This window comes from Orycteropus afer, unplaced genomic scaffold (assembly GCF_000298275.1).
Source record: "Orycteropus afer afer isolate SDZICR_OR568_19922 unplaced genomic scaffold, OryAfe1.0 scaffold00002, whole genome shotgun sequence".
NCBI classification, from domain to species: Eukaryota; Metazoa; Chordata; class Mammalia; order Tubulidentata; family Orycteropodidae; genus Orycteropus; species Orycteropus afer.
The window spans coordinates 33,311,990-33,322,159 of NW_006921589.1; the positions used below are offsets into that span (position 1 = coordinate 33,311,990).

At 37.2% G+C, this 10,170-nt stretch overlaps 1 protein-coding gene across 1 annotated transcript in view; it reads right to left on the minus strand.

Annotated features, from left to right (window-relative positions):
- Positions 1–6,459: 6,459 nt before the first annotated feature.
- The window catches only part of BZW1 (basic leucine zipper and W2 domains 1), a 13,292-nt gene continuing 9,581 nt past the window's right edge, over positions 6,460–10,170 (minus strand). The window contains exons 9-12 of the mRNA XM_007935262.2: positions 9,617–9,763; positions 8,763–8,901; positions 6,943–7,065; positions 6,460–6,491 (exon numbers count right to left, since the gene is read on the minus strand). Of these exons, the coding sequence (XP_007933453.1) occupies positions 6,460–6,491; positions 6,943–7,065; positions 8,763–8,901; positions 9,617–9,763 (441 nt within the window). The remainder of the gene's footprint in view (positions 6,492–6,942; positions 7,066–8,762; positions 8,902–9,616; positions 9,764–10,170) is intronic.

Below are 10,170 nucleotides of genomic sequence, written 5' to 3' on the forward strand. Positions count from 1 at the left end.
AGAGCTGGACCCCAAGGTTGAGGGGCTTTCACCCAGCCCCTAGAGCCTGACACTTTGAACTTGGACTTAAAGCCTCCAAACTGTAAGAGAATAAACTGTTAAGGCCATCCCATTTATGGTATATTCTTGTCAGAGCGGCACTTGGTAACCAGAACAATCAGCCTTGAATTCCCTCAAACTCACTACAGCTGTTTTTAAATAAAACTGTGTAAAACTAGACAGAAGGTGAATCTTCAGAAGTTTGACAATGATATATGTCTTGATGTGTATTTCCTTGGTTTTAAGAGTTTGCTCAGCTTCTTTAATCTGAGTTTGTCTTTTGCCAAATTTATAAAGTTTTCAGCCATTATCTGTTCAAATTCTTTTTCAACCCTGCTCTGAGTCTCCTTCTGGGGCTCTCATGACATGAATGTTAGATTTTTTATAACGTCCTACAGTTCCTTCTCAGGTCATTTGCTTTTCAATCTATTTTCTGCTATTCAGGTTGGATAGGTTCTGTTCTGACTTACATAACCTAACATCTTAAAGAGTATGGATTCTTCCCTGTTGTCTCTTTTTGCTTATCCATTTTCTTAAAAAAATTATTCTGATTTTCAGTTTTAAAATTTCCATGTGGTTTTTCTTTATATCTTCTATTTCTTTGCTGAGGCTATTTTTTGTTTCAAATGAGTTTGGAATTGTTCTTTGCAGCATTTTAATTATGGCTGTTTTCAACTCCTTTTAAGATAATCCCAAAATCTGTGTCATTTTTGTGTTGGCGTCTTACTCAAGTTTTCTTGGCTTTTGATACGATGTGATTTTTAAAACTTGAAACCTGGACATTCTTGGCACTTATGACACTCTGGATCTATTTATTAGGTCATCTTTAATTTCTTCCACCAACATTTTGTAGTTTTCATGTACAAGTTTTCACCTTGTTTATATGTATTCCTAGGTATTGTATCCTTTTAGATGCTACTGCTATATGGAATTGCTTTCTTAATTTCTTTGGATTACTCATTCCCAGTAAATAGAAACAAATGATTTTTGTTGACCTTCTAACCTGAAACTCTGTGAGTTCATTTATTAGCTCTAGGAGCTTTGCTGTGCATTCTTTGGGATGTCCTACATTTTCATGTAAAGAGACAGCTTTCCTTCCAACATGGGTGCCTTTTCTTTTTCTTATCGAATTGCTCTGGCTAGAACATCAAGTCCAACTGACATGTGCAGGCATCACTGGATTTCATAATTCTTACATACAAAACACAGCTCAGAAGTTTATTTGCCCACCATATAGACCATACAGCTAGTAGGTGGAGCTCTCTACCTACCCTGCTGAGTTACAAGTTTCAGGTAGACACACATTGTATACACCCTTATTCAGAGGATAGGGGATGGCAAATCGTATTTTGTCTGCAAATGTAATTTGTCCATCATAGTATCTTAACACTTTACAATTACAACCCCTTGAAACTGTACTCTCCAATTTGCCACTCCCTGCAGTGTCCCGTCATACTCTGCCCACTTGGTCACCTACCTCTTCCCACAGGCTTGAGTACTAGTGCCCAGTTCATTACCAGAACCTTTTAGCACAGCAGTCCCCAACATACACACATTTAATTGAATGACAGACTTTACTGACAAGCTCCCATCCTGTCTTGGTTACATCATTCATAGCATTACTACAGAACAGTGCTGATCTAAATGTCAAAGGGGCGCTGGTGGGTAGTATTACCCATGTTTTCATTTTTTCACTTACTCAACTTTTACATGCTTACTAAGTGACAAGTATATTGTGGCAAGAGGGAAAGAAGATTAAGAGATCACACGGGACTCGGCAGAAAGGTTTTCAACTTAAAACTACACTTGCACACATGGATCATTTAACGAACCGGGAAAGATGCCGATGGCCTGAACTAAGGTGCTGCTTTGGGAATTACTTTGCAATTGGAACAGGGTGCTGAAAGGGGAGATTTTTGCAGACGGTGGCAACAGGTACATTACTATTTTATGAAGTGAAACGGTGGAATGTTTTCTACATTTCTAGATGAGTTAGAAGTACACGTAAGTCATGTAGATTGAAAAGTAGAATAGAGAAAAAAAAATTCTGCAGGCACAGGCCTTAACATATTTAAAGGCCAAGTACCGAGCCGTAAGGAAGGAGAAGTGTACAACCCCCAATTGAACAGTCATGGCTTTTCTCTTTCCATTAGTAAGTCGTCTCATGAAATTTTATTCAATTTCAAGGGTACAGACAATAAGCAAGTTTTACAGTTAAACACAAATAACGCAGCAGTGTTAATTACTGACTTGGATGGCCATACTTGGTTGCTCAGAGTGCCAAGAGCTATGTGGATTACCAGCTATTCAGTTCTTTCCATTCTTCAACTGTTTGCCATGCTGGGATCCATTATTCCTAACTAAAATGGAAATGAAGTGTATTTACAGAGAATGCAGAACATCTTTTTGAATAAAGGCTTGAGTTTGTAAATGGGTCATTTAGCTCCCTAATAGGTTACCACTAAGTGAGCTTTTAAAAGTATAGCCTTCAGGACACCATCTTAAAAAGGCTTTTAATTACTTTTTGCCCTTAGCGTATCAGCACAAACTGGCTCCTCGCTTGTTTTGTTCAGGTATTTAAAAACGGTTGTAGACTGGAAATTCGCTACAACAGCCCAATTATACTTTATAAACCAAACCAAATCAAACCCAAACTCACTGCCATGGAATCAATTTCAACTCACAGCCACCCCCACTGGGTTTCCAAGGTGGTAAATCTTTCCAGAAGTAGACTGTCCCTTTTTCCAGTGGCTGGTGGGTTTGAACCACCAACCTTCTGATTAGCAAATGTCTTAGGCACTGTGCCACCAGAGCGCCTTCTTTCTTGCACCCCAAATTCATTATACACATTTAATGCATACCTCCAGAAACGGCACTAACACAACCAGAAACATCCTAATCACATTAACAAGATATCGGTCCCTCTAGATAGTCTTACAAAGCAAGGAATCCAGATTTTAATCACTGTCTACTCCTCTAGGGCATCATAATAGGTAGGCACCGTAAGCAACTGAGGTTCTTAAAATACAAGTTTCTGATTAATGAATTACTAAATCGAAATGGACTTAGTGCCATTTGTAATATAACCTCATCCTTTCAATTCACTAAGAGCTGAGATCATAATTCTAGTATAAAAGATTAAATGCACTGGAAAAAGGAAAATGAATTTTATATAGCTGACTGATTATAGTTTAAGTAGAAAGCAAATAGGCAGCTTTTCTGACCTACACGAAATTTCATACAACTATGTGTAGGTACAAATCCTCACTGCAACTATAGATTACTGTGAAGAAAGAAACTACTTGTATCACATCCTCCAAATTCAACTTAAACCTCAAGAAAAACTTCTTTGATTTCTTAATAATTTTGCTTCAAGTATTTAGGTCACAGCAGGGTGGAGAACAGAATACTTATATTAACATAAACACCAAAACTTCAGCGTTGTATTAACAATAGTTCTGGTTGTCAGTCCAAGCAGCCTGAGTTCAACAGTAGATTCATTAGTGAAATTTCACTACCATTTACCAAAGTCTGTTACACTTAACAACTTTAAGTCATTCACCCAGAGCATTTTCACAGATTAGAACTCCAAAACTGACCTACTTATAATACACATTTACAATCAAGAACCTGTTAAAGACTTGAAGAGCCAATGGGAAATGCCTTGCTGAATGTCTATGGTGGGCTAGGGGACAAAGCACAACTGCTGAAAGGATGACTGGCAGAAAACAGATCTATCTCCCAGTAAGTCTGATGGAAAAAATACTGCTTCAGCCCACGGATTTAAGCATAAAAATGAATGCCTGCCAATGAAAATGGTTAGTTATTAGACACCCTTACCTTTTTTCAAAAACAGATAAATTAAGGTGTACATTCTCAATGGGGGCAATGATCTTTATGCATAAAGCACAATGTACACACAGTACATTTCCAGCATCATCTATGCTATTTTCATGCGGGGATGAGGAGAAAAAGGCCTACTAAAGCTTGATTGGGGGTGAGTTTGACAAAAAAAAAAAGATTGAGAAGCTGAACTATAGTCTTATTTCTCAACCCCATGCATTTCCCCCTCACCACCATTATTCTGTCAATTATCTGTAGTATTTCTGGCATATGAAATTTTCTTAAGAGCAGAACAGTATCTCTCAGACAAGACTCCCACAGTAAATAAGAAACTTACTGAGGAAACTTAGCCTTAAAAACTGACACCAAGAAAACAAAGTAATTTACTACTTAGTCTATATTAAGTATTATATATTCAAGGTCACAAGCTGGCACTGGCAGCCGAGTTCCAAAATTACCACTTAAAATTCAAAATGAAAATCTGTAAGTCTTTTAAAAAAAGCATTCCCTTTCCTTAAACTATATTGCCACAGATGACTTACCCATTTACTCTAACACTGTAGTAAGTAAACACTACTATGTCATTATGTAGGAAAGACTCTATGATCAGACAAAGATCAAAATGTAGTGTTGGAAGACTACACACTTTGACTATACACAGTATATAATAAAACAGGGTACACTTTGTACAGTAGTAACATGCAATGAGCTGGCTGTAGAAATATGTTAATGTAGTTTCAGCTATAAAAAATTCTACGTGTTTCTTCAGGAATCATAAACTGGCTGAAAGGAGTAATTATTTAGTATTTGCACAGTGAAGACATCTGAATGCATAACATACCATACTATTCAGTAATTAACATGAAATTTACAAGACAATTAAAAATTTTAAAAAAAGACTGACCTATAAAGCATAAGTGTAAGGATGGATTTTATTTAAAAAAAAAAAAAGAAAAAAAAAGTCTTTTGAGGACTACAAATTACAAAGTAAAACCAGATTACTATATAGAAACCTAGCGAATACATTTTGCCTGTGCAAGAAAACCTTATCAAAGTTATTCATTTAACAAATTCATCTCATTCAAAATGTTATCAATTATAATGCTCTTTTCCATAAGGTTACGATACCTTTATTTCAACTTATATTACACGTTATTCCCTCAAGATTAACTTTTAAACACTATATTCTTGGCTCATAAGAATGGCACCTTAGAAAGGGGCAATTTCCACTCAGTCTCTGGTGGCATTATTCCAGGTTAGTTTCTTTCACCAATAAAGAAAATCTTCAAAATGTTCACTTTCAACATGAAGTAGCCCCCCCCACTAATATGTGGTCACATTTTTATTTTCTAATGACTACGTACATAAATGGGTAGCAGCAAGAAGGATGAAAATGAAAAGGCAGCCATTAAAATAGATGGATCAACCATACAGAGTATTTGGCTCATGGCAATTAAAAAATGGCAACTAAGGGTATGTCAATAGCAGATGCTTGAATCATTACAGAACGTAAGAAACTGAAGCCAGTCCAGTATGATCAAGTGGAATATATCATTATCATTGCACTTCATTCTTTACAACAAATACCCTAAGCCAATAGGAGACATGTTTTTAGAGTCTTAATTAGAACATGCTGATCCTGTAACATTTTCAACAAGTTTTACTAGGTTTAAAACTATTATCAGTCATTCCCTTATCTGTAAGCCTCTCCCATTGATCTAAGCGTATTCTGCGTAAAATACTTTGAATGGGAAGTTTTCTTAGGTATATCTGAAAATGGTTCAATGAAAAGAATAGCCATCTGGTTTGTTTAGAAAGATATTAACTGAATGCAAAGGTTTCCTAATGGGAAAAAACTCAATTTTCTTCTTCCCACCACCTCTGTCACATGTGACTTCCCAAAGATCTCACTTGAGAGTTTTTTTTCCATGACTTCACTACAGAATGAAAACCAGTGAGCAAACAACTAACATTAAGGACATCTGGGGTTAAAAAATACAAGAAAATATGTTAACATGCAAGTAATGGTCCAAACACTCAAGATTCATGTTAATAAATTCAATTATTATGTAAGAGATTTCCATTGATAAGGCTCTGGGCAAAAAAATACGCCACCTTTTCATTTCATACCAAATTATCACACAAATCATTGCTGTTTGAGACTGTGGATACTTTTACAGTTTAATTTGCAAACAATTTTTATAACAAACTGTTTTTAACCAAATCGTATCTTGAAAACTGTTCATATAGAAAACCCAGGGAAGAAAATGAACTGTTCACTGTGGAAGGCCTTAAATGACATCATTACAGTAGAAAATACAGGAGGTAGAAGAGAACTGAAAAGACTAATGCAACATAGATTCCAATCTACAGCTCCTGTAGCTACCTAAAACAGGGTTTTAGAAACTAAACCCAACATTTCCAGTAACCACAGAAACAGTGAAAATAAAATTTGCCATGAAAGCCCTTATATCATGCTTGATACAGGGAGGTAGGAAGATGTAAGAACCAGGACACATGAGACATGACGTTTTAACTACAACTCCTGTTTGCGTTACTGAGGTGTCGTTTCAAAATTCAGTCACCTTCTTCAGCTTCAGACTCAGACTCTAGAAAAGGGGAAAAATGTAGTCATGTGTTATATGGCATCAGAACACAAAAGTTCCCATTTCTAACACTGATGCTTTTTATTATAATTAAAAAATCTTATTAGTAAAACGAAAATAGCCTAATTATGGAAGGGATCTGTTGAAAAGTATTCACTTATGAATCTTAAAATAAACAAACACCTATTGTTTACAAACTTTTCAAGCTGCCTGTTAGTATGTTTAAGTATTCTGGCTGAGCCATCAAAACACTGCAATAATTACAGTCAAAGTTTTCTTCACCTGACCTAAGCAAACGACTATTTGCAGGTCTGTCAAAAAGCAACAAAGTCTGTACAAAACAGCATCAGAATAAAAGGCGGCAACTGTGTGTAGACACACACTATGGCTATGCTAGTATCAAGAATTTCCAGGCTTCATTGCACAAATCAACTGCACAAAGGGGAAAACTTACCTTCTTCAGCATTTTTGAGCCACTCTACAAACTTTTTCATTTGCTCAAGGAAGACACTTTTCCCCTTTGCAACATGTGCATCTTTATACCACTTAAGAATGGGCTCTTCACTCAGGACTTCAGCTATAAAGGATAGAGAGTCATCGTTATTATTTGGGAGTTTTGACAAACTATGGAGACATTTTTGGTGGTCACTCTGAGGAGTGGTGCTGCTGCTATTTACTGAGTAGACACCAGGATGCTGCTGACACCCTACAATGCACGGGACAATCACCTACAATGAGGAATGATCTGGCCCCAAATGGCAACAGTACTGACGCTGAGAAACCCCTTCTTAAATATCATGGAACTCTGACAAAAATTTCATTAATTTCAGGTGTACGAAGGTAACTGTGTTTTAATTAAAAAAAAAAAAAAAAAAAAAAAAAAAAAAAAAAAAAAAAGACAAATTACAGTATACTCCAGATGCATCCTGAAAAATTACATGAGGATTTCCAGAATCTGTTTCTAAAAAATCTGAATGAGGGTAAATAAGAGTACAGCTCCTTTCAAGAAATCTAGCCTTGGGCTGATAACTGCTAACACACTGGCACACAGGAGGTCATTACTTGCATGCTTAAAAAGAAAAAGAAAAAGAAAAAAAAAAAAAAACCAAAACCTAGGGAAGACACCATCAAAATCACATATGAGAAAACTAGGGAACACAACTAATACATGTACACAAACCACATTCACTGGGCTTGAGGCGGTTTTTATTTATGCAGCATTAAAACAAAAACTGCTATCATGAACCTCAATAAATTAACTGTGATGGGTGCTCTCCTAACAGGTTTTTTGTTTTTAATTGTGCTTTGGGTGTAAATTTATAGAACAGAATGTTTTATATTCATTTGTTTGTGTACTTTTGGTTTCACTCTCCAATCACCATATCCCCAATCCTAACCGCCCCTCCCCCCCAATCCCCGTGCCCTTCGTAGGGACTCCTCCTGTCTGTCCAGCTTTTCCTCCATGTCAATGTTGCCCCTCTGGTGCCCCACAGCCAACTGTTCTAAGGAGTGTATCTCCATAGAGTATGTGAGTGCATCAACCTGGGCTAGGTGTTCTGCATGTAAGTCTTACTACTGTTGGGCTGAGAGCCAGCCCTTGGGAGTGAGTTTTATCCCATGCCCGAAGTGCACTCCAGGGCCACAGTCTTGGGGGCCAACAGAGGTCTTTATGTATGCTAATCAAACACTTTAAACCAATATGGGATCACACAGATAAAGGAACAGTAACAGAAATAGGGGTTTTACTGAAGCACTTTCAACTGGTCTTGAAGGAGAAGTGAAAGTTCACACTGGACAGTGGGATAGGGTCAAGGAAAGCAGCCCATGTGAAGACTACAGAAATGTCAACAGTGTGTCTGGGTAGGAACTTGGGTATATGACATGGCTGGAGAACAGGAGAAGAACTCTGGTGGCATAGTGTCTAAGGCACTTGACTGCTAACCAGAAGGCCGGCAGTTTAAACCCGTCAGCCACTCCACAGAAGGAAGGATGGGCACTCTACTTCCGTAGTGATACCGCCTGGAAAAACCCAAGGAGGGGTCGCTATGAGTCGGGGCCAACTTGATGGCACATAACAGCAACAACAACACAGTTGAGAGATGTTTTAATATTAATGCACTAAAAATTACCCAATTAATCGGAGACAACTCACTCTTGTGACGGGAGTAAAAAGTATTTCAGGGAGTAAATATTCAAGCAACTATTCTTTTGAATTATTCTCAGTACTGAAGCATTTCTGTTAAATTTAATAATAGAATTCAAAATTTAAATTACCTTTATAAAAAAGCACCACTATTTTCTGGAAGGCTTTCATGAAATGAATATTGTCATAGCAATACTCCTGAATCTTCAGTAACAGAGTCAGCTCAGACTGACCTTGAGTAGTGAAGGCAGCAAGCAGAGGGCTGTATTGCTATTAAAGAGAAGGGAGAAAAGATTTACTCATATATATCACAATGACCACCCAGTACAAAATCCCCAAAATACAGAACATAATTCACCTTTACCATCACTATAAAGTATATGCTCCTTAAACTAAATTGTTCACATATTAAAAATTGAAAACCATAAAAACCTACTAAGCATCTAATAAGCCCAATAAGCAATACTGTAGTGAATATTCCAGGAGCAATGTAATGTTCACTATTTTAGAGGAGAAAAAAGCATGCACCTATTTTCTAATATTCCCTCAAAAGCAAGTATCACAATTTGCAGGTTTAAGCTACTTTTAAACATGTATTTGTTTCTCACTCATGAACCAAAGGCAGGCCAAGTCAACCTTAGAAGTGTTATCAGTAGTTCATGTTATTTGTTTATTTACTGGTGGGATAACCTACCAGTAGCACAGTGCCTAAGGCATCTGACTGCTAACCAAAAGATTGGTGGTTCAAACCCACCAGCCACTCCACGGAAGCAAGACTGGGCAATCTACTTCCATAAAGATTTCTTGCCTTGCAAACTCAATGGGGATCGCTATGGGTTGGAACTGATTTGATGGCAGTGGGTAATTTTTTTTGGTTTATCCCCAGGAACCACAGGACATGATAAATCCTATTAGAAAAGTACAGCGACTGTTCATGCATCCCCACTTAAAAGCAGAATAACTTGTTAAGGCACAGTTCTCATACCTTCAAATGCTTGATGGCTTGCTCTGCTACAAGCTCCTCTTTTTTGTTCCATTCCACAGTACTCATTACACTTGACCAGACTATTCCAATGACAACTGGTTCTGGGATATTGTTCTTTTTCATCTCTTCCTTGACATATAAAATTATCTGCAAAATAATCCAGTAACAGAAGTCAGTTTTGAGATATACACACACATACACACTTCACATTATCAAATTTAGACCTTTTACAAAAGACATATAAACACCTCTCCAAGGGCCAGGTTGTTATGTGAAAATCAGCATTACACAAAAACAAAGATAACATCATTATCTAACTGCCAAATCATTGAGAATCATGGCCTAGTCAGGCTGCCATATAACCATGAGGTGTAGTAAATTACTTAGTATGGCTTTTCTACCCATAAGTCATTGAAAACTCAGTGGTGGAATGAGCAACTGAGGAGCTGATTGTAAATGTTATCCACATGGAGTATTTCTGTTGGGCGTGGCACAATACAATGTTCTGGGAGGTGCCCACCCTCTCTCACGTGCTTAGAGTTCTGATGCTGTGA